This window comes from Aythya marila (assembly GCF_965140915.1).
Source record: "Aythya marila genome assembly, chromosome: 5".
In the NCBI taxonomy this organism is placed as follows: domain Eukaryota; kingdom Metazoa; phylum Chordata; class Aves; order Anseriformes; family Anatidae; genus Aythya; species Aythya marila.
Genome location: NC_139046.1, coordinates 2,788,740 through 2,812,224, shown reverse-complemented (window position 1 = coordinate 2,812,224; position 23,485 = coordinate 2,788,740). Strand labels below are relative to the sequence as shown.

Genomic DNA, 23,485 nt, shown 5'->3' with positions numbered 1-23,485 from the left:
TACAAGGGGAAATCAAACGCGAATCTCTTTAAGTTAGCAGTCACATGCTTCCCCGCCTCTTTGGAAGCAGGATAGTTTACATTTCGGAGCCTGCTTCTGAAACACACCGTTTCAAATGAGCCCATAAATCAAAACCCAATAAAATCAGATGCGACTGTGCAATTCCCGAGCGCCTGCATGAGTTGTCTTTAGTTTAACCTCAAACAGTCCAATAATCCTAATGAGTTCTGCTGGAGAGCCTGTGTTTTGAAGGAAAAGCTTATGCAATCAGCTGGGCTGGTTCAGGTACGTGCATGTGGCATTTCTAAATGTGCTGAAGCAAGCTAAAAATCCAGACTCCATTTTAAACTGGGAATCAGCACCTAGCTGCTTTGTCAATAGGCTAGATTGGACCTGGTTGGGCTGTTTGCCTGCCAAGGAGGCAGAATCTGTTCTCAAGTAACCGGTCCGGTGTCCTGAACACCAGAAAGGCTTATACATCTGGCATCCATTTACTTTTTTTTCTACCTCACTTTTGCAAACATATTTCCTGCATTGAGTATGTGGTATTTCTTGCACCTAGAAACTCACACCTCCTTTTAGGCCTTAATGATTTTACTGTGCAGCAAAGACTAATGCTAATTCCAGCATCCCTCTACCCTTGCCGCTGCCTTTCGGTTTATTAAATTGTTTCGCACTCAAGAGACCATCGGGGGGTTTTACTCAGAAATTCGGCTGTTTTGCCGAAAATAATTACTCTCCAAAGGCGGAAAGGCAGATACAGCACTCCTGCCATCTCACAGTTTCAAAGAAGTGCTTCTGAGTTTGGCAGCCCAAGGAGACGAGCCCCAACAGGCCTGAGCTAATTCTTGTGTGCCTATCATCGCACTGACTGGCTGTGGCGCTCGATTTGCCCACAACAGGCGTTACATGACGACGTGGCTGCGAGGTTACGATCCAGAGCACGAAAATTTGGGAAGCCCTACGCTTGTCCCATGTCCTTGGCATGTGGCAGCGGGTGAATTGCCCCCGTCCCTGTACTGGGAGCTGGGTGTTGCTGTGTGATGAGCCCTCACAGGGGGCTCAGGCATCAGCCAGAAGGCTCAGTGCTGTTCGGACAGCAGCATACACACAGTTGATATATTATATATTTATTATATAAGTTTATTTATGTGGTGATTTGAGGCTGGACGAGATCCCTCAGCCCCACAAGGCGGGGAGAAACCCAAGCACCGTGCACTCCCCTCAGGAGGGGCTCACAGCCGCTGCCCCCTCCGGCCTCAGGAGCCTCGGGGAAGGGCCTGAGGGTTCAGGGAGGAGGAGGAGGAGGAGGAGGAGGAGGAGGAAGAAGGAGGAGAAGGAGGAGGAGGAGGAGGAGGAGGAGGGCGGGCAGGCAGCGGGCGGCCGCGCTGTGGCGCTGCGGCGTCGCGGCAGGCCCGGCCCGGTGCTGTCCGTCCCGGCCTGGCCCGTCCCGGCGCTGCGTGCGGGAGGAAGAGGAGGAGGAGAAGAAGGACAGGAGGAGGAGGAGGAGGAGGAGGAGGAGGAGGAGGAAGCCGAGGCTCTCGCTCTCCGCCGGGACAAAGGGCCAGCGGGTGCGCAGGCAGGGCCCGGCCCGGCCTCCCCGCGGGCCTCCAGGGGCCGCCCCGCCGCTGCCCCGCCGCCCTTGGGCGCTTTCGGGGCCGGGCGCTGCGGCTCCTCCGCCGGCCTTTGTCCGCCCTCAGCCCCCTTCCCTCGGCCGGAGCCATGCGGGCCAGCGGCTGAAGCCCCGGCCCGTGAGGCGAGACAAGGGAGGGAAGGGAGGGCCCGCCGCGATGGAGCCTCCGGCTCGGCCGAGCGGGGACATCCTGAGGCGGAACCCGCAGCAGGACTACGAGCTGATCCAGCGGGTGGGCAGCGGCACCTACGGAGATGTCTACAAGGTGAGAAAAGGGCTGTTTGTTTGTTTTTTGTTTTGTTTTGTTTTGTTTTCTCCCTCCCCGGGTGTCCCCCCCGGCTGCCCCAGCCGGGCTGGTGCTGGAGGCTCGGGGCCGTGAGGGCTGCGGGCGCCGCTTTTCCGCCTCGCTGCTGGGGAAGGCAGAGGGGATATCGGCTTGCCCTGCCTGTTCCTCGCTTCAAGCACCCGATTAAAAAGGTGCGAGTTTATCCCCGGGGTTAATAATAGCGTGCGGAAAGGCAGAAGCAGATTAGGGCTGGTTAGAGGCAGGGGCTGGGTGAGGGCTCGCTGCTGGAGTCCCAGAGATGCTCCTGCAACTGCAGGTACCGTGGCTGAAATTTTTAACCACAAATGTGTGAAACAAGAGGTGTAGGCACAGCACGTCCCTTCCTCAGAAAGACGCAAGCCCCTTCTGTAGGCACCAGGGATGCTCGGCGACCTCAGGAGCCGGGCCGCTTGCAAAGAAAGCGTTCACGTTTTCGGCCTGTGCCGTGGCAATCCGAATTGTTGGGCTTCGTGGGAAGGGCAGCAGTGCTGTTTGGCTTCACACCGCTGCTGAGTGTGTTTTAAATAGACCTGGCACAGCCAAAGGTACAGGAAGAGGTGCGTTGTGCTGCCACATGAAAGGCGCAGGTAATTGCCGCGCGCTGGGGGAGGGCTCCTTGCTAATGTTCAAATTGAAGTTTTATAGCTGCGTCTCGTTCCCACCACCCCTTTGAAATGGTTGCTCGTGGCCTCGGGGAGTTATTTTTAACAGTTTTCACCGTGCTGAATATTTACCTTCTTATTTTCCTAGAGCGCTGCGCACGGATCAGTCAGCCTCTCCGCTAGGGAACCCGGCCCCAAATGCCCCAAAAGGACATTTCGGGTGTCCTAAATCTGAAGCTCAACGCGCCTTCAGCTAGCGTGTTGGGGCACAGCACGGGGCAGCCCGATGAGAAATGACGAGCTGTGTCGCAGGGAAATGTTTTTGTGTCATCCCTTTGCTCTCCGTGGGGAAAAAAAAAAGAAATATTCTGCTTTTCATTATCCTGCTAATTAGCGGAGAGCTGTGCTGACATGTCATACAGTTTCCGCTTCCGGAGCTGGTCGAATGCATGGCTCTGCTCTGGGCCATGTAAACAGAGCCCGTTTTTAAAATAAATCACCCCCTCCTCCCAAATCCTCCTTTATTCGGGTTGTCAAAAATGCCCCTTCTGCTCTGAACGGGTCCCAGGCAGGAATAAACCTCATAGTGCAACCTGACAAGTTTAAATCAAAGCCTTTGCCAGAGGTATGCCCCTACAGCAAGTATAAAGTTAATGAGTTTAAAGTAGTTTAGGAGCCTGCGTTTGTTTCTAGGTCACTGGTTTGCTCTTTGTTTTTACAAAGCCCTGCAAACAGGGAGGAACTGTGTCAAGGGAGTGCTCAATAGGGTGGCCCAGGCACTTAGGGCAAATATGCAAAGCCAGCTTATTCCTGCAAGTCATTGATGTGGTGTTAATTTTGAGAGTAACGAAGGTAAACCTCTTTTCTTGCGAGCAGTTACCTGTAAGCATTGTACTTTTAATTTTCTCTGCCCATGCTGAGTCTCTTCTTAGCGCAGATGGCACATCTTGTGCGTGCTGAGGGCCGTCAGTTGTGTTTATAAAATGCATTTCTTGGTCAATATCTGATTGTTGTTCTGTCTCGGAGCTCAGGCAAGGCTTGCTAGAGAGCGCTCTGAAATTAAAATGGAATTTTCCTCTCACCTCTTCAAGTGGTTTCCCTGCTCCATCACCAATAATGAGTCACCGGTGTCTTCAGCACAGTTGTTTTTAGGATGTCTAAAGGAGGCAGCCCTACTGATTGTGGGAGATCTGCCTCTTTCTCAGTTGCTTTTTGGTGGCGCTGGTGGTTCGTGCCTCAAATTCCTCTTGGGGCATTTGGTAGCTTTTAGAGTAATTAGTTCATTTTTGGAAGTTGAAGGCGGGGGTTAAGCAAATATTTGTGTTCGCTATTAGGTTACAGAAACTTATTTAAGGCCTTCCTAAAAACCTCCTGCCCACTTTGCTTTTCGTAACTGCTATGGAAGCTTAAAACTAAAATGTGTTTTTTTAGTCTTTGTGCTTTTTTTCCCCTCTGTTCCATGGCGCACAATGGTTGATTGTAGGGTACTCATAAGTACTGGATTGTTGACCTTATTTTAATATTTTTTTCCCAAAAATGCATTTCAGGGTGGGGAAGAAACCATCCTTAAATAAACTATTTTCTTATCTGTGCACTGTGGGTGGAAGTAGATCCAAGTTTGGGCCTACCAGCCTTGGAAGCACACTTCTCGTTAAAATCCTAGTGTGTTACTTGGTCCATTTGTGTTGGGAAAGCTTTTTTTCTCCCTCATAGAGGATTTTACTCTTAAGCTGATTGTAATCCACTTGAATACATTTTCTCCCAAAGCATCATGTTAGGCACATCTTAAATTGTTGGCTTCTGAAAGAGCTGGTAATGTATCTGGGTACTCAGTGGAACTTAATATGACAACATTTGTGTTGTTTTTTTCCCCAATACCTGTCAAACGGTTCGTGTCCCCAGCATCGTACCCATTAGCAATGATGAGGGCTGCGAGAGAGGCTTCAGCTTGGCCTTCCTGGTGAGATTTTTGCTTGCCCACTTCAGTCGCACACCCGTCTCAAAGCAGGAGTTTAGAAGTGGTGTGGGCTTGTTCGTGTTCCTGGAGCTGGTACTGAAACGGACCTCGCGTGTGTGGCGTTAATGTGGAAACTCTCCAGCTGTTCAGCGATGGGACAGAAAGCTGAAAGGAGTCCTTGAGAAACTGCAGGTAGAATTTAGCCTCCACTGAGTGGCCCGTCAGATCCCATCCCGAGTTGTGGGTAGGTGCTTCCCAGATGTTTCCCAGGTCTTGATGGGGTTTTATTTGGCTATTTATTGACTTGGGATAGATTTGGTGGAGAGATTTAGGAGAAGGAATACCCTGTGTTGTACTGAGAGCTGTGGGGTCACCACCCCTTACACATAAAAAGGATTTTAAAGTCTTCTGCTGTGTGTGAGTGCCTTCACCACCAGCCTGCTGGGGAACAAAAGGCTCGCTACTGCCTCCTCTGTGCCCTTCTCTCCCAGCTAAGCGGGGCTTTGCTTGTTGTGGATTTCCATGCAAGTGCCCCAAAGAGAGTTTTAACCAACCTTCAGCACTGAGGGAGGGGAACAAAAGGGTGGTTGATGCGAACTGTCCTTTTGAATGCTCTCATTTGGCAGCCGAGCTGAAAAATTGTGTATTTGCTCAGCCCAGCACCCTCTGCAGGCTGCTTCTGAGTGATGAATAGCTCGATGTCTGTCCTCGCTGAGAGGCGATGATAAAATATGATCTTGTGCGGCAATACTGAAGCTGTCTTGTCTTGTTGTGTTTTGTTGCTTTCCCAAGCAGGGTCGTGAACAGTGCTGCAATAGCTTTCTTTCAAAGTAAGCACAGGGGGAGACAAATGTACCAAATTAATAGCAGAAACTATCCGTAAACAAGACACATTTTTGGTAAATATCGCAGAAATTGAATCCCTTCTTAATTCATGTGCTCAGCCTCTCTCATTCTCTTGGGATGTTGTTTAATCTCCTGAACCAGTTAACGACGTTGGCTGAGAAGTGCCCTGTGCAGGAAAACACTGAGCCGTGGAATGGGATCAGCACAGCCAGAGGTGCTTTTGCTCCAGATTATTAAAAACAAAGAAACAAAACCCCACCAAATCAAAAACACCACCATCAACATCACAAAACAACTGATTACTTCAAAAGGTTGCCATAAATTCAGACTTCCTCAAGTTCAAGTCAGGTTTTGGCCCTGCTTTTGTGGTCAGGACCTTACTCACAGCTCCCTGGAGTACGTATAACTTCTGTAGTAACAGCCTGCTGAGAGCAGGTATTTGATGTTCTTAATGTCACCCTGGTTTCACGGAGCAGGAGAACCTCCTGGTTAAAGCCAACAGATCAAAAATGGGGCATTAAGGCTTTGTTTTTTTAATTCATACTCTATATGAGTGTCTCTGCAGCTGCAGACCATCCCTGCTTCGGCGCTTCTTTTCCCGGTGCCTCCACGTCGCTTACACGGAGCGATAGCCGTAAGCATTTGTCACGGAGAGGGATTCCACTCCTCCTCCCTGGATCAGAGCTGTCTGCTTGAGCAGTGTTTGCTGTAGCCATGCGTGAGCTCTGCACGCTCCTGGTTTTCCATCTGAAGGGTGTTTGCAGTGGCATCGAACCAGCTGCTGTTGAGTTTCTTCCTGCTGCTGTGGATTTTCTCTTCTGGGAAACTGTGTGCTTTTCTTCGGGATGCAGTCGGTGAGATGCATGCTGCTGAGAAGTTGCTCAGTGGCTTAATGACACCCACTTTTAGGTTATTCAGGAGTTGGGGAGAAGCCCTTGCTTTTTTATTTGTAATCTTTGATTTTTTTCCTTATTAAGCATTTGGTTTTTATCGTGTAACACTCAAAGCTGCTTGGGTTTAAATACTACCTCCTGTGTGCCTGTGGTTCCCGTTAACGGGGTGTGAGGACCTAAACTCATTCCCCCGAGTGTTTAACAGAAGCTTTGCCTTTCAAAGCGAATGCTGAACGCGCAAGGTTTTGGTGCCAGAGTGCCCCGTGTGAAATGTTTCTGATCTGGTGGCTCTCACCTCTGAAAGCACCACGTGGCAGCTTCCTGACCTCGTGGGAGCTCTGCTCTCTGGTGAGCCCTGCGGCTTGCCTGGGGCTCTTTAAAGGTTCTGCGGTGGTACAGCACCTCTCCCTAGGAGCATTTCTCCCCAGCTCTCATTCTGAAAAGCAGGTAGCATCCGAAATCTTCAAAACACGGTCTGATTTCTTTTCCATCTCTTTGTGAAGAGGTTTGTCCTCCCAGGCTGGGTACCAGAGGAGCCAAAGAAAGCGTGGCAGCAACTTCCAGTATGCTTCTGTCAGCCAGTGCCAAGGCTGCATCCAGAAAGGCAACTGTGGTGCTGTTGGTGCCAGCAGTGTTTTCTTCAGCGAGGGCTGATGTAGGAGGCGATGTTAAGTGTGCTGACAGCGCTTGTCTGCGAGGATTATACGCTTGCTTGGGTTCGGTGCTTTGTTTGCCTTGCACTGATGCATCCCTTCAGTCGTAGAGGAGCTGAGAGCCTGTTCTGTCAAGTTTCATGTCCTGTTCTTACCAGCCTTGTCTCTGACGTAGTCTTCAGTTGCCTTTTCTGCCTTTCACCCTGGAGCTCTTGTTTCATCCTGAGATACCCGTTCAGAGGAAGCACGTGGTGCACTTGGCGTATCCCCTTTGAATCGCCCCCGACAGCAGGGGAAATCTCCTGAGGAGGAAGAACAGATCAAAGATCATGACATTTGCATACCGCTACCTGCTTCAGCGTCGTCTCCAGAAGACGTTTGCTTTCAGAGCCAACTCATCTGGATGGCTTTGAACCTGGCCAAGGTTTTGCAGCGTGAGGTGGCCGAGTGCTTCCAAGCGGAGCGATAGCCGACCGTCCGTGTCTGATGGAACAGCTCTTCCTGGAAGCAAGGCCAGGGTGCAGCTCGCCAGCTTATTTGGCTGACACCAGCAACTGTCCATCCGCCCTGCAGCTGGAAAAACAAATACGCTCGCTACCTTTATTCATCTCTGGCACCTCGCTTCTTGGCTGTGGCTGTGAATGAAGAGAGGAGGCAGCGTTAACCGCAGGTGATTCCGTAGGAGAGCAATGCGAAACGGGTAGGTCTGCTCATACAGAAAGTTGTTTGTCAGCTCGAGGCAACCCTGATGCCTCCAGTTTCAGATTACCGAGACTTTCTTACGCTTTGCCGTTTTGTTAGGATTTCTTATTTAATATTTCTTCAAAGATTTAGAACACTTCACCCTCTCTCCAAATTTCTGAAGGCTTCCTACCTCATCAAGGTTTGGCGGACCTTTGATTTGTGGTTTATGGCAACCCATGAGGTTATGAGGGCATTGTGGGATTCCAGTAAAGGCTTAGGGCAAAGGGCAGGGTGTTTTTTGTTCAAGATTCGCATTTATTACCTATAAAAACAGATGCTACCTTGCTTTCAGTGAGGTACATAAGTTAGACCTGACGCTGACAGTAGTTGAAAAACGGCAAAAGCCAATTTATTTCATTAGGGCTTGTTCAAATCTCCTGGCAGAGTGTTTCTATGGAAGAGGTAGTGCAGAGGATTGTTTGCCTGAACTTCCATTTGGCTTCGCCACGTAGTCGTCTTTCTGACAGGCTAACCAAGCCTGCCTAGATGTAGGGATGGGGTCTGTGTACTATGTACCACCACGTTTTTCTCCAGGCTGTGGTTTGTTAGACTGGAGAGCGTGTTTTCACAGCATGAATTTCACATGCAGCATTGTTTGACATGCACCTCCCATCCCCTTTCCTTGTCTTGTTTATGGAATCTGTTCCAGAGAAAGATTGGAATCACTTCAGTTTATCAGGAAAGCAGAGCAGTTCCCCTGAGAGTGAAGCCTTACCCACATAACCAGCTCTAAAAAATCAGTGTCTTCAGCTGCTGGGTGATGCTTAGCCCATTGCCATCATGTAGAGCCCCTGCTTTGCCTGTTCATATGCAGGCAGCAGGCCCATGGGAAACGTCTCACCTGGAGCTCTGTGCTGTCAGGAGTTCCTCACTTAAGGAGGCTGGATAAATTGCTTCCTTCCAAGATTATTTTAGGGAAAATTTCAGTATTTGGTACAGAGGGTTCCATTCTGTGCTTCATCTTGTTGCAGTCCTTTACCCAAGGGTTCCAGTAACTCATTTTACCCGGCACAGTGGATAGAGTCTGCATGGACTTTCTTTAAAGCTCATCCTTCCCTGTGGCGGATGGAAGTCACCGTGCTGCACTGTGCCTCGACTGCATCCCTGGGGCTCTCTCACCTGCTCCAGGTGAAAAGAGCACGCAGGAGGTGAGCAAGGAATTGCTTCCCATTGGGACTGTAGTTCAGAGGCAAATCTGTTTTCTGGGTGCTGTTTCCATGCTGCCCCTATCAAGGCAAGGGGATTAAGACGGGACTGGTCTATGCAGAAACTTCAGGAAGGTGGGAGTGGGGGTACTAGGGAAAAGGATAATTTCTTATCTCTGATCCAGTGACCGCTAACAGCTGTCAGACGCAGCACGCCGTGTTCCTCTCTGCTCTGTCAAGAGCTAGTCGAATTATGGGGCTAGCACATTTAGCATCACAGGGCTCTTGAAATTGCACACTTCAGAGACTGGAGAACACTAAGAAACGGTTTGAGCAGATGCCTCTTGCTACATCACAAGCAGGCCATAAAAAAATCTGAAGCTTATTGCAACAGAGGGAGAACAAGAAGTGCCAAGGCTTTTGTTCCAAAATCTTAGCCTCTTCCAGTGCTTTTCCCTAGTCTCTTATCCCCGGTGCTGGTGTATGTGTTTCTGCTGACTTCTCTGCTCCTGAAGATAGTAAAAAGATTGTGCAGGATGCAGTCACAGGTATCACAGAGGGCTCTGAGCTGACATACAGTGCTGGTAGCCAGAACTGCTGCTTTTACTGAACTGGTCCGTGAAAGTAGCACCTTTAATGCCACATTTGATATTTTAGCATGTTGGAGTTTTCTCCCAAGTCTATTTTTATGTCTTCCACATGACTGTAATATATAGTAAGTTCATGATTTCATAGAGGTGAGGAAGATTTGGCTAGACATGTCCAGAAAGCTGACTGAAACATATTCTCAGGTTCATGTAAACCGCTGGATTTGTAGCCTGTTGAAATGTGAAAACTGAGATATTCCAGAAAGGCAGGTGCTGCTTCTCCTCACAAAGCAAAGAGATCTTTGCAGGGGTCTGCTGTCTTATTGGTAAGTAACCCTTATGGAGCTTTCTTTGAATAACCCACCTGTGCAGCAATAAGGGCATCACTTCTTCTCCATTAGTAGAAATGCAGAAATCTGGGGTTGGGTATAAGCCATTCGTATTCATTTTTATTCTGGTTATATATGCTAAAGAAATCATTAGAAAGGGACCTGCTGTCAAATAACAGTAGTAGCCACAATTTAAATATGGAATAGATGAACTTACTTTGGATGTTTTATCAATGCACCATACTAATGCCCTACTTAGAGAAGAAGATGGAGTTGTATTTTTGGTGTTTCTCCATAACCTGCTTTGCCAGGATGCTGCCAAAGGAGCCCAGTACACGAGAAATGTATTGTTTTCCTTCAGAGTTATTAGTAAGAAGGAACAGCAAAGGCTGAGAGATCATAAGGCCAGATATTAAATTTAATTTGATGGTCTACTCCAAGAAGTTATATTTTTATTCTGTTCTCAGCTATGCGAATGCCTGTTTGCTGACCGTTGTTGGTGAAGCAATAGTCAGTGGTGGTACAGCTGCCTTAACTCGCTGTTTAATGTACAGACGTGCAAGATAAGAGATTAATTATAATCACTGGATAGTCTCCCAAAGATAACTGGGACATTGCCATTAATCTTAATGGAAGATAAGCGGTAAAGTCTCTTGCAGAAGCATGGGGATGTAAATGCAGTAGGTAGGAAGAAAAAAGGTGGGGCTACGCTGTCTGGTATGGATGTATTTTGTCTTGATAAAACTTAAAGAATTAGCATTTGTGCGGAACAGGAAGCAATGTCTGTCTGATGAGTGTTCGTTGCTCTGCAGTGACTAACAGCTTGAGGTATTTGTGTTGTATTTACCCAGGATTTGAAAACGGCAGCAGCTGAAATTTTTCCTTTGAGTTTGGCCTACGGTGGGGTGGGGGAGAGTATTTGATGTGTCACTTGTGGGTATTCACACTCGTGTGGGCTCTCAGGGATTATTAATTAAAGTATGACGATGGATTATCTCAAATATCTGAGATAACTTTTTATTGGAAAAATCTTTTTTGAAAGAAGTGCTGCCATTTTAAACGCCCTCTGCCTTCGGAGGACAATTTCCACTGGAGGAGAGAGATAATGGCAGATGCGTGTTGGGAGGCTGCTGGGCATTGGTAGCAGTAGTGGTTCACTAGGGATGAGTGTTTCTGGGCTGTGTTGTGTCTGCATATCCAAAGTACCTACACCAGCATGAAATTCAGGAGTTCTGTGGGTCAGCGTTTGGGCAGGATAAGCAGTTTCTGGTAGTGCTGTTTCTTCTTGTCAGGCACATCTGGATTGAAGTTAAAAGCACTGTTTGAATTCTGATAGTCTGCTGGGGTAATTGCAAAGAGGCAGAAGTAATGGTCAGAAAATGTGTGTAGTGCTGTTGATTAACATAATGCCTTTAAAACTTTGCCAAGCTGTTGCTGTCTAGAGAGCTGTTTTTTAAGTTTGGCTCCCGGTACTCAAATGAGGAGGAAGGGAGTTAAGAGAATGGTTAGGGAGTTCTGAGGAGAATGTTTTATGATTTTCCATCCTAGAACTGTAGAATGGTTTAGGTTGGAAAAGACCTTCAGGATCACCACATCAACCTGACCTCCCGAGTCCCACCGCTAATCCCCGTCCCTCAGCGCCATGTCCACACATCTCTTAAATACATCCAGGATGGGGACCCCACCACCAGCTTGTTCCAATGCCTGACCACCTTTTTCATGAAGAAATTTTTCCTGATAGCCAACATAAGCCTCCCCTGGAACAATTTGGGACCGTTTCCTTGTGTTCTGTTACTTGTCAGCTAAGAAAAGAGACCGGCACCCCCCTTGCTGCATCATGGAGGCCTCCCCTCAGCGAGGCCTCCCCTCAGCGAGGCCTCCCCTCAGCCGCCTCCTCTCGACCGAGCGGCCCCAGTGCCCTCAGCCGTCCCTCACAATTTTTGTCTCCCAGTCCCTTCACCAGCTTCCTTGCTCTTCTCTGCACATGCTTAGGCAACTGTGTGTCCTCCTTGTAGAGAAGAGCCCAAAACTGAGCACAGTATTTGAGGTGTGCCCTGACCAGTGCCACATACAGGGGGACAGTCACCTCCCCAGCCCTCCTGGCCACACTAGTTCAGATGCAGGCCTGCAAACACAACCAATTGCCTTTTTTTAGGGTATAGGAACATAAAATTTTGCCTTTTTCTCATTCTGTAGGTGTTGACATTTGTCTCAATCCTAGAATGTCTTGAGTACAGATGGGCTCTGTTGGCTTGGCCAACAAAGGTAGCTGCTGTAGGGCCGACGTTTGGGGGGAGGAGGGGGAGGAGAACCAGCAGGCTTTGGCTTCTCTCCATGAAACCATGAAGTGATGGGCTTCAGAGAGAGATGAAGCAGTTGCTGCCTCTAATTTTGGGGCTTTGGTGCTTCAGGCAGTGTATGGGAAGTGTGTGGGAAATGCTGTGTGCCAGCTAGGGTGGATGTGCTTGGTGCTTCGTCCTTCCCTGGGATGCAGTCTCGAGTTCAACGTGACGTGGTGGCGGTGGCCCTCCTACTCTCTCATGGTTTCTGATTTCATTGCTTCATCTCCGTATATCATTTTATTTGGCTGAGGGCAGCTTTCCAAAGCTTGGAGTGGAATTTGCATGTGATCCCTGTGTGGTTGCCCTTTGATTACGTGAGTTTACTCTCCCGTGGATTTAGGCAGAGAAGGGGAAGAATGATATCTGAAGCTTCCTGCAGGTGGAATATACTTGCAGGATATATCATGTCTTCAAGATACCTTATAGCAAGTGTAGCATTACATGCGACGACTTTGGCTTTTCTATTTAAGGATGTGGATGTGATCTGTTTTAATTTACAGGGCTGCTTTTGCATTTGTTTTTCTGTTTTTTTTTTTTTTTTTTTTTTTTTTTGCATTTTGGCTGCTGTCTTATGTAAGAAAAAAAAAAAAAAGAAAAAAAAACACCCCACAACTTAGTGTTTTATTTCATGAAGATCTTGTGGCTTGTTGCTTTCAATTAGGCAGGTGTGCAGATCATCAAGCCTCCACCACGGTGGTTCTTAACATAACCAGGATGCTGAGGACGCCCTGCACGTGGCAGCTGAACTACTCCTGCCAGCTACTACGACTGACTTGCTATCACATTTTCTTCCAGCTTTCTTGAACACACTCCTTGTCCATGCAAAATCCACATGGCTGCAGAAGGGAGAGGTTTACATGTATCAGGGGTGGGAATTGCAGGTGTTTGCAGAACCAGAGAGGATGGAGGGGCATTGCCTTCACAGCCTCGAGGGCCCACCGAGGGTCAAGCAGGTAATTTGTTGAGTTAATGACATCTAGAAACAGAGACGAATAAGGCAAAATGGAAGATGTTTTCAACTACATTAAAATCAGGGGGAAAAAAATCTTTAAAAATTTAGTTAAATCGTAAGGCCAAATTTACTGTAATAATATAATTTCTGTAGTGTGTATGCTGCAAAAGCAGCAGGTCTTCTGTCCATACTGTGAAGAAAGTAGAACAAATGAACTGGGGAAGTCACTGGCCAAGTGACTTGAAACCAGGCTACTGAAGTGAAACTGGTGTTCGGCAAGCGTAGCTTAACTGTAGAAAAGCCCTTGTTTCTGTTTTTCAAGTTATGTCATTAAATGAGTCGATGAGCCAAAAATTAGAAAAAATAAAAATTGAAAAAACAAAAACCTGAAAAACTTCATTGTGACTAAAGTATGGTGTCAGGGGATAAGATAGCACATCTTCCAGGATTTTACAGCTGCCATTTGATTACAGATCACATCCTCTCTGCACTTAGTGTAAGTGCAAGATGCATTTTATACTTAACCTTCCTTATGTATCTAGCACATTTAAAAGTTCTAGTTTTCCTCATTAAAAGCTTACAAGAAGTTACTAAGCTTACTTTCAGACTGATCTTAAATTGTCTGCAGAAGTAGAAATGTTACTGATGACTATTTCATCATGGTAAGACATAAATTAAGGTTGTAAATAAGTGTTGCGTTATATTCTAGTAGAAACAGCTGAGCAGTGGTGCCATCCCAGTGATCCAAAGGAGGCAGGCACACTGCGATGTGTATACACAGGTACACAAGAGAAATTGAGAGGCAATTGCTCTGTTTCAACCAAGCCAAACCTTTCTCCATTCTCACCCCAAGAAGATGACAATTGATATAGTACAGGTACAAAACAGAACTTCAACTTAGGACAAAAGTATCTCCCTACTCCTATTTTTAACTATTTTTCTTTTATCTTTGATTTACACAGCTGCTTTTTTATTCATTCTTTCCAATCTGGTTGCTGTTTTATTTAACAACAACAACAACAGACCGAAACACCCAAATCTGTTTTCTTCATGAAGACAACTTTATGGCTTGTTCCTTTTATTTTTTGAACTGCTTGTGTATCTCTGAGGAATTGAAATTTAAGGAGGCAGTCGCTGAATAATGATGTTGGAGTTAGATTTCCCTATTTAAATGCATGTTTTTCACCTGCACCTCTCTATATTCTATCAGATAAATTGCAAAAGAGATTTGTGCCCTTGGCATGGAAGGCTTGGTACCGCACAAGAGCCTGTGTGTGATATTAAAAGCCGGAGGGGTTTGCCCAAACACTCTGTAGTTAAAAAGAGCTTGCACACACAGCTCAGTCTCAGCACGAAACACCGCAGTTCTAGGCAAAATAGCTTTAATTAAAAACAACAACAGAAGTGTACGCTTGGATATTTCGTTCTGACTAATCTGAGAGGACATCCAGAAGCGTGTCTGGTGTTGTAGGAAGTTGCATGCATTGGCGCTGGTGTGAGAATCGCAGTCTGTGACTTGCAGTTTCTTCTTAAAAATACCAGCGGCGGTTCCGTAGTTCTGCCCTCCTGAAGGGACGCTGCTTGTGGGTTAATTCCTGCTTACAAAGTGAGAAATTAATTATTATTTTTTTTTTTTAGTACCAAAACAGAAAAGGATGGTGTTTAATTCTTGAACGAAACAGAAGTGGCTTGAGACTTGCCTTTTCCTTCAACAACACGGTTTCTTCCCAGTCTAGAAAGCCAGCCAGGATTTTATATTGTGATGGGAAAGAACAGCCAAGTGCTTTGGACCCTAACCGTAGATTTCCTGCGTGACAATGAGGTGTCGCCCAGTGGTTCTGTCCTTGTTATGTGCAAACTATCAGAAATTCTTCATAGCTTCCCTGAAATGTGAAATGTTGGTGTCCATCGTGTGAGTTCCTGATGTCTAAAGTGCTTAGGGTTAAGGGTTCTGCCTTGCCCTGGTAGGGGTGTTAAGAGATTGACTGCCTTGGTTCAACATGCTCATTCCTCTCTGCAGTGAAAAGAAGAGAAATAGACACTCTTCTTCACGTATTTTGGCTGACAGATCTTTCAGTTCTTTCATCTCTAAGGAATAAATAAATTCCCTTGCAGCAGATAAAATGTGCAGCCTTTTAATGTTACTTGAATTTGCAATCCATAATACCGGGGGGGATTTTTTTCCTGTGTCTTGATGTGTGCATTCAGCGTAGGAAGAGAGTTGATTAAATTTATTCTTTTTATTTTCTGGTGAATTAACCCTTTTAAAATCCAAATTGGTGTGTAGATGAATAGTATGTCTGAAGGTATCTTTTTATTTATTTATTTCAATTTTCCCCTATTTTACATCCTGACCAGTAAAGCTGTTAGGCATGGGCTCAGTTTTCAGTATATTAGCAGCTTTGTGGGCATTCTTCGATTTGTGTCATCTTATGCTATGCTCACCAATAATATTGTGTGCCACAATATATGAACTTTTCAAAACAGTCTTACTCACATAGCTGTAACTTGAAGAAGCTCTTTTTGTTTTGTCTTTTTGCCAGTGGCCTGCTCCAACTGAGTCAAAATTTGGCCTTTTTTTTTTCCCCTCATGTGGTATTTGTTTGTATCTTCCGTGCTGCATTAGTTGCTAAATAGTACTTTTGTGGTCAAGCTCTATTTCTAGCTTCAGCTTTTCAGTTTTTGGAGGGTCGTGCCAAATATTTTGCAAATTATGGTCTGCCAAAAAAATTTCATAGGAGAATAACCAACTTGGATGCATATCGCTGCTTTTTTGTTATTTCTTCTCCCAAACACATACTGTTAAGATGTGCACTGATCTTAGCTTTGCTACTATTGTTTTCCGTAGTGCCATAGGTCTTTGTCCTTCAGCAGTTGTTGCCAGGAATGAGAATTAAATGTTTTGGTGTCTGCTGAGATCCGTAGCAGAATGGTAAGGGCACGTGGCTTATACAAATCCTGTATAAGTCTGTTTTCTGTGCTGGAATAAAAGGAGTTGGCCTCCCATCCTTAATGAGCTTCTAATCCCTTATTGCTTGAGTTAATTGGCCTTGAGTAAGAAAGCGTATGAAGTCTGGGAGTGAAAGGTAGGTTCCCCTCCTACCAATTTTCTGTGCTAGAGATACACTATCGAAACTTCACCAACCGCCAGCAAAAGTAAATACGTTCGAGCCTTATTTGCATTACAGCTGTGCTTGGGAGTGCCAGTCACTGATCCTGCTGCTCTGGCTTTGAGGTTTGAACGTGGAGTTTATTTAAACCCTGTTACTTTTGTGTATTCTGGCTTTTGCTCCTCCAGAGAGGGGGAAAATTGCGAGCACCGTAAATGTGGAAGTGGGCAGAGACAGCTGCGAAGCGTCAGCTCCTGCTTTGCTCTTGCATGCGGTGCTCACCTGAGGAACGAGGAGTGTCGTGTCTGTCTGCAGAGCACCCTGAAGAACTAATATTTGTGTTTGGAGAACAGCATGCTGCTCTGGCATCCACGGCGGTGGCTCTCGGTGGTGCTGCTGCAGTGTAAGGAAAGAAAAGGCAAGTTAGCACGTGAATCTTTATTTTTGGTTGATTCTGAAAAGCACCCTGGTGATGGTTGTAAGAGGCGAATCTGTAAAGTCTCTGTTCCAGAAGTGGCTTCTGGAAGCCTCTGTGCCTCTTCCCTATAAAAGAGCCTGGTACTGCTCTCTATCTTAGAAACCCAGCTGGAAAACGGCGGAGTGAACAATTGCCTTTTGGCTCTTCCTGCCTCCTAAAACAGAGAGAGCCCTGAAAATTAGAACTTGCTGCTAGGTATCTTCTTCTAGCAGCTCGGATTAGATTGACATCTGCTTGACACGTGAGCTGCCTTGGCACACCTTAAAAGACAACTGGAGGGTAGGAGGGACTCCGAACAGTTGTTTCTGCCCGGCACAGATCCAAACCCATTCGGTATGATTTGCATTAATATTTTGTAGAATCGTCCCACTTTTTTTTTTTTTGTATTATTTTTTTCTTAAAGCTATTCCATTCTGTGCCTTCTTCTAAAATTTTAATCCTTTCATAGAGCTTCCTGCATGGAGAGAAATATCTGTTCAGCATCTGTTCCAGAGGTGCTCCCAGTGCCAAGCAGGAGGGCCTTTACTCAGTCCAGTACTCTAGTTAGGTTTTCTCAGTCTAAAACTGGAAAGCTGTGGTGGGATCTACTGGTTTTGGCTGGAGACCAGGCAGAGGAGCTCTGCGGTCGGTCTGTGACCTGATTCTCACTTTTCACCATCCTGACACTGAGGTCTGAATTTGTGCTGGCAGAAGGGCAGTCATTTATTTTCTTTGCAAGATGCTGCTCAGGTGAGCAGCTCAGGAGATGGTGTTCAGCAGTGAGCTGTCACAGCTGGTCTTTGTGCTGGCTTGGGTTAACCTTTACCTGCAAGTTTTTAATTAATTTATTTTTTTCTTAGAGCTTTTGAAAAGTTTGATTTCTTTTGCAAAAGTGCTCTCCGAAGTGTGGCACCGCACAGGTCCCAGTAGCCTTTTGAGAAAGACAGCAATTCTGGACTCGCACAGTGGAGACAAACTCTTGTTGCTTTTAAGCTGGGTTTTGTGAGAAATTTAGAGGTTAGAAAAAGACTTCTTTTTATGAATAGCTAGCTCTGTAGTCCGGGTGTTAAACTCAGCTGGCAAAGAGGTGGTGTTTCAGAAATTTGAGCTTCTCCTTCCCATTCATTAATGGTGTTTCTGCTCTGCCTTCCCGATTCTCTCCCAGCTTGCTACCACGGCTCTGTTTGCAGACCATTTTTATAACAGACAGGCTGCTTACGTAAACCAGAGGAGTAAGCAAAATTGTAGCAGATAATCACGGTAAACACAAGGACAGGTTGTTTGAACTTGTGCGTTAGGACATAACTCGGATTCTGTTAGAGGCCAGCAGGTTGCCCGCCCCCGAGACCTAATTCTTTTCTAACGTGTCTTTTGCTGCTTACCTGAGAGATAAATGGCAAACCGGACAGGTCAGAAACCTAACCTAAACTGCCCTCTGCTTACTGATTCCTGTGGATGTGTAGTGGTGTGTTCACTAAAAGCCAGCTACAAGGGATGAAACCCCAATGACTGTCCTGATGGAGACAGTGGGGCTCTGAGGACTGGCTGCAGGTCTGCCTGGGGGGGCTGCAGCACGATGCAGAGCCTCAGGACTTCCTGATGCTTGATGGTTTCTCCTGGCGTGCTGGGAAGAGCAGTGAGGAACCGTGGGCCTGATCCTGAGAAGGAAGGGCCACCTTTGCAGAAGGTGCAATCAGTTCGAGCCTAGCACAGAGAGATTGAAACGGGTTGCATACTAGAATTTGCCATGTGTATGGGAGCGCGTGTATCACACAGGAGAGGAATCAGACAAGAAGTAGTAAAACCCAGATCATTAAAAGGAAAGAAGCTCAATGCTGAGGTGCTGCTGAAGGGTCTGGTGGTGGTGCCACGTTGTGGCAGGTGCTCACACCAGAGGTGGGCTGCTTGTGGTGGCGTCTTCAAGACCCCATCCTCTGTTTCAAGGTCTCTGCTCTTGCCTTCTGGTATGTATGTAGTAGTTTTGGTTTAGTTTATCTCATTCTTTTTCTTCTCCATAGTATTTTGGATTCTCTTTTTCCACGACAGCCAAGATACTTACTGCGTGTCCTGCCTGTTAGGAAGGATGCTGTTCTCGTGGACTTAGAGCAGCCCTGGTGAGAGATTTTTGGTCACCCTAGCTGGCTGAGAGTGGTGGTGGATGTGTATCCAGAGCTGTAGGTAGGTGGATTCAGGGTTTGGTGATGCTGTGAGATACAGAAAAAAACAATACAGTATAATGGGAATTTCAAAACAGGGCAGAGAAGCTTAAGAGTTATAAGTGTCAGAGGCCAGAAGCTAGAAAGCAGATGAGAAATTTTCATTTTGGTGTCTGGGCAGGAGGTCAGGGGACCTTCTGGGGGTACATGCAGTAACTGAGAAGAAGCAGGCAGCACGTGACAAATGCTGTGGTCACTGATGAATGAAGCTTGGCAAGGAATGAATAAGATGGGGATGTGTGGGAGGGTTGCCACAGGGGCTGCAGTTGTGATTAGATTAAACGAAGACTCCACAGAACAAATGGATCTTCTGGGGAACTGGATGGTGGATCCAAGGCTGGAGATCAGGCTAGGACAAAGGAGTAAGGAGGGGATTTCACCATGGAAATTGAAAATGCTGATTTGGAGGTCGTAATATTGGTGTCTGAACCTTCTCTTCCTCAGTGTTGAAGGAGAAAGTGGCTGGATAAGGAAACCAAGCACATAAACTTACTTCCAAGGTGTGCAAGTGCAACAATTCTCCTGCTTTTGTCCATTCCCACTCAGCTTTGTACCGTGGATCCCTCTGGGTTGGAATCATCCTGTTCACAGCCTTAAATAAAACTGCAGTGTATAACTGATGCTGAAACCAGTTTTCCCTGTTATTTCTGGTCATCAGCTATAAAAAGTGTCCTACCCAAAATGTGTCTTCTGCTGTGCATTCTTAGGGGTGCAGAGGGAAGCATCGTACACACAGTTTACTCGTCAGTTCTCAACCACTTGCTGAAGCATCTGCAGTTTGGGATGGGACCGTGAATTTAGAGGAACCTTTGGTCTCTGCTGCAGCTGTGTGTATGCTTGAGCGAATCTGTGGTTTGCGTTGGCAGATGCTGACATAGACTGAGAAAAAAGTTGACGCTTATTGTGTTTTAACATGAAGCTGCTGGCATTAATCCTGTTCCTCGGCCTTTCCATTTCTGTAATGAGACATTGAAAAGAGGTTGCGTTTTATTTTGATCACATGCTGTTGTCCTGTAGTGTTTAGCTAGTAAAATATTGTGGAGGAGCTGTGATTGCTGGAATGCTGCCACTCATCCTGTGTGGGATAGTGGAAGAGGAGGTGGCCAAAAGCCCACTTAGCCCTTCTTTCTTGGTAAATACATGCTGTATATGACATAGAAAAAAAAATAAGGTTAACTCTGTGACTCCCCTCATTCAAATATAGCCTTGCTCTGGTCCCATTCTTGTGTAGATCAAGGTTCCTGTTGAAGCTTTGCAATTGTTCTGCTAAAATCCTGGCCTTTTAATTTTCATTCCTTAGAATGAAACCACAGAGCATAATTTTCTGAACTCACGATATCTGCATTCACAATATCATTGCCATCTCTGCGTGAGCACTGCAGATGCATGATAACTTGCTGTATCAGTAATAGATAAGAGATATTAAACAGCAGGTACCGAAGTGAGATGTTTGTTAATTGGCAGGACTTGATTACTTGGCGTGCAGATATTGTAAAACAGCTCCCCTGGTCCCTGGTTTAAACCACTTTTAAATTAAGACTTGAAATACAGAGGAAATTTCAGGGGAGCAGAAGCAGGCAGGTATTTTGCTGTTAGGTTTTAAAAACAAATAAAATGAGTAGGAAAACTGCAGTTTTTTAGCTTGACATCTATTTTCTTCCCCAGTGAAGAAGTATATCAATAAAACAAATGGAAGATCAATAATTAATCCTTCACGTCAGGGATACGGGAAGAAGTGAGGTTTGTCAGATGTCACTCGTAGTGAAATTCCACGTTTGGGTCACAAAGACAGCAGTGGCGATGGGGCGATTCCTGTCCGTGACTTCCTCGGCACTGCACGGCCCTTTTTAAAAAATCAGACTAATGAGGCTGCCGTGACCCATAGGAAATAAGTTGAGAATTTCTTTAATAAAGGTGTCTTAAAATGATTTCAGGAATCCTTGTTTGGCAGCTTTCTTATTTAGCTGTGTACCACGGGGAACCAGTTTTTAGCCTTCACCATCGTACATTTTTCATGATACGCAGTGCTTCATTATTGATGAAGTTTTCAGCTGACACGTATGGAAGAGAAAGCTTTCAAAACCAGGAGGTGACAGCAGAGAGAAACGTAGGTGCCTGTGTAAAACGGGTGCAATCGAAGGTGAGATAACAGCCGTCAGTCGCGCTTACAACAGGCGGCTGTCTCCTGGGGAAGCCACTTTGGGTAATTTGCTGCATGCTTGCGACACGGCTGGCTAGACAGAACACCTAATGCTGTTCCTGCACCTGTGAGCATCCAAACAGGGACATCACAGTGAGCAGGTGATCTTGCAGGTCTCTTCCAGCCTTCATGGTTCTGTGGTAAACCTGACGTGTTCAGCTCATAAACACCGACCTGGTGACAGGCTTTCCATTCCGGCAAAGTTCGACAGCTGAAAACCGAAACAATTTTGTGTTCTGTCCATAGGTCATGTGCAAGCACTCGGTGGCAGCACTGGCAGCAGCAGGACAGGGGTTGGTGGAGCTGCGAGGCCTGTGCTGGGCACCAGCTGCCAGCCAGCAACTGCAGCAGCCTCTGGCCCGAGCCCTCGGGGCCCAGCCAAGCAGCCTGCGTACCAGAGACCTTTGGCAAACCCCATCTGTTTTTTCAGGTTTCATAACAGTAGCAGTGACAGCTACTGCTTGTGTGGAAGAGGAACATCAGGAGGGAATGCAGTCTTCCCCGTGTTTCTGAGATGCAGGTGATCACTACACGGTGCAGTCCCCTTTATCCAAATACCTTGGCTGCTCAGCAGGCAAGAGGATAGAGGATGGACAGTTGAGGTTCCCTGACTTCAGTGAGAGAGGCTGTGTTCTTGGTCTCTTATAGGAACCTTTATGTTTTTTTTTTACTGGTAGTTTGGTGTAACAGCACCCAAGAAGCCCTAAATCCTCTGTCCACGCTTGGCTGTATGCTCCTCCTGGATGCTGAGGGATGCAAACGCTGTGGTCTTCAAAGCATCTCTGGTAGGAAGGTACTTTGAGAAGTGGTAAAGATTTTCTTTGTGGTTAGCAGATACCTGTTCCTGTGTTCAGTGATTTGCTTGAGTTGTTCCATCCTGTTGCGGTTGTTCAGGTTCTCTCTGTCTTCAGCTGTCGTATTTTCCTGTGTCCCTAGCATACGTTTCAACAGCCACCACTTGCCTGAGCACTACAGGACTTCACATGGGCCAATAATTATTATTATTTTTTATTATTTTTTCCTGGCAGTTGGGAAGCCATTCCTGATTTGGAAGCTTCACTAAGTGTTGACAAAAGCAAGAGGTTCATCTTCCAAGTTCTTGCTCTCTCTGTTGGCAAATAAAGACTTTTTCTTGCCCATAAGCAAGAAGAGAGTTCTGCTCTGTAGTGGCTTTCTCCAGCTCAACCCACAGGGGCAAATTTGCTTTGCATCCTCATCCTAAATACTTACCGAAATCAGTTTCACCTCCCCCAGTTTTTCCCCAGATTTTCTCCAGCCTACCTTTTAACCGGATTTTATATGCAGCAGACTCTGCGTGTTTGTTGTGGTAAGAAGAAAAGAGTTGGGTGTAGGCTCCTGTAACTTTCGGATGCTCAGCAAAAAGGGAACGCCACAGTCCCTAATTGGATTAGGTTGTGTGTCAACAACACTGGAGCTTAGCTCTGGTGACGGTGCCTAAGTGATTTAGAGCTCATTTTACCAGAGTTAACAGTGTTAATGAAAGCCCTTCTTGAAACTTTCCATATCTGGGGTTCCTGTAGCATTTTCCTCCAGCATTGAATTTTTGGGGTGAAGCTTACAGAAGTGCTCCCAGAAGGTGTGGTGCGAAGCTTGAACTTGAGCTCTGTACCCCTTCATCTAGAGGGTCATGGGTCCACTGGAAGAGTGTAAGGGTCAGGTTGTTCCCAGGGAACTGAGACTCATCCGTGTTGCATCCGTGGTGCTGCTCTCTTGCTACCCACCGGTTTCACTTCCAGACTGCGCGGAGGTTTCGCCCACGAGGTGGTGGTTGAGCAGTGCGTGCTCTGGCAGCCTGCCTTGCAGCACAGCTCTTCTGTACCACCCCAGTGAGCACGGGCAAGGCACTGCTCAGACTCAACAACCCTTAAAAACGGTGTTTTAGAGGCATGAACTCTCATTCTGTGACAAGTAGCTGCTTGGGGTTTTTTAAAGCTCTGCAAAGATCTGCCAGTAACTCTTCAAACTCCAACGAGGTTGTTGCTGTGCTAATACTAAGACCAGATAATCCTCGCCCAGGTCGCTCTCGGCTAATTGCATTGTGCCATATTTGTAGCACGTTACATCACAGCGTATCTTTTCATACCTGGTAAGACTTCGTGAGAAACCTTTGCAGTGTAATTGAATGTGTCTTAACTCTCTTATTGCAGGCTAGAAATCTTCATACCGGAGAACTGGCTGCTGTAAAAATAATCAAGTTAGAGCCTGGTAAGTTTTGCCTTCTTTTCTGTATTTTTGGATTGCATTTTCAGTTTTCTCACATGTTTATTTTTTCATAGCTGCAAAGCTCCAGACAAAAGAGGTGTGTTGTTTTTTTTTTTTGTTTTTTTTTTTTGCTGTTTCAGTGGTTAGATGACAGGAAGCTCTGCAGGATGTGTTACCACTCTCGGTTATGTCCTGCTCACTATTTCCTTGTTCGTTCTTATCTGCCTTATCATTGTTTCATAAAAAGTTGCAGTTACAATGTGTTGTCAGT

The 23,485-nt window shown here is 46.3% G+C and overlaps 1 protein-coding gene across 4 annotated transcripts in view; it reads left to right on the top strand.

Annotated features, from left to right (window-relative positions):
* The first annotated feature begins 1,544 nt into the window (after positions 1 to 1,544).
* MAP4K5 (mitogen-activated protein kinase kinase kinase kinase 5) overlaps positions 1,545 to 23,485 on the top strand; it is a 66,087-nt gene continuing 44,146 nt past the window's right edge. For 3 of the 4 annotated variants that reach the window (XM_082762274.1, XM_082762275.1, XM_082762273.1), the window contains exons 1-2: positions 1,545 to 1,898; positions 23,160 to 23,217. In XM_082762274.1, coding sequence (XP_082618400.1) covers positions 1,791 to 1,898; positions 23,160 to 23,217 — 166 coding nt within the window. In that variant the 5' untranslated portion in view covers positions 1,545 to 1,790. Of the gene's footprint in view, positions 1,899 to 7,458; positions 7,610 to 23,159; positions 23,218 to 23,485 lie in introns of those variants that run through there. The other variant, XM_082762276.1, reaches the window with a different exon arrangement.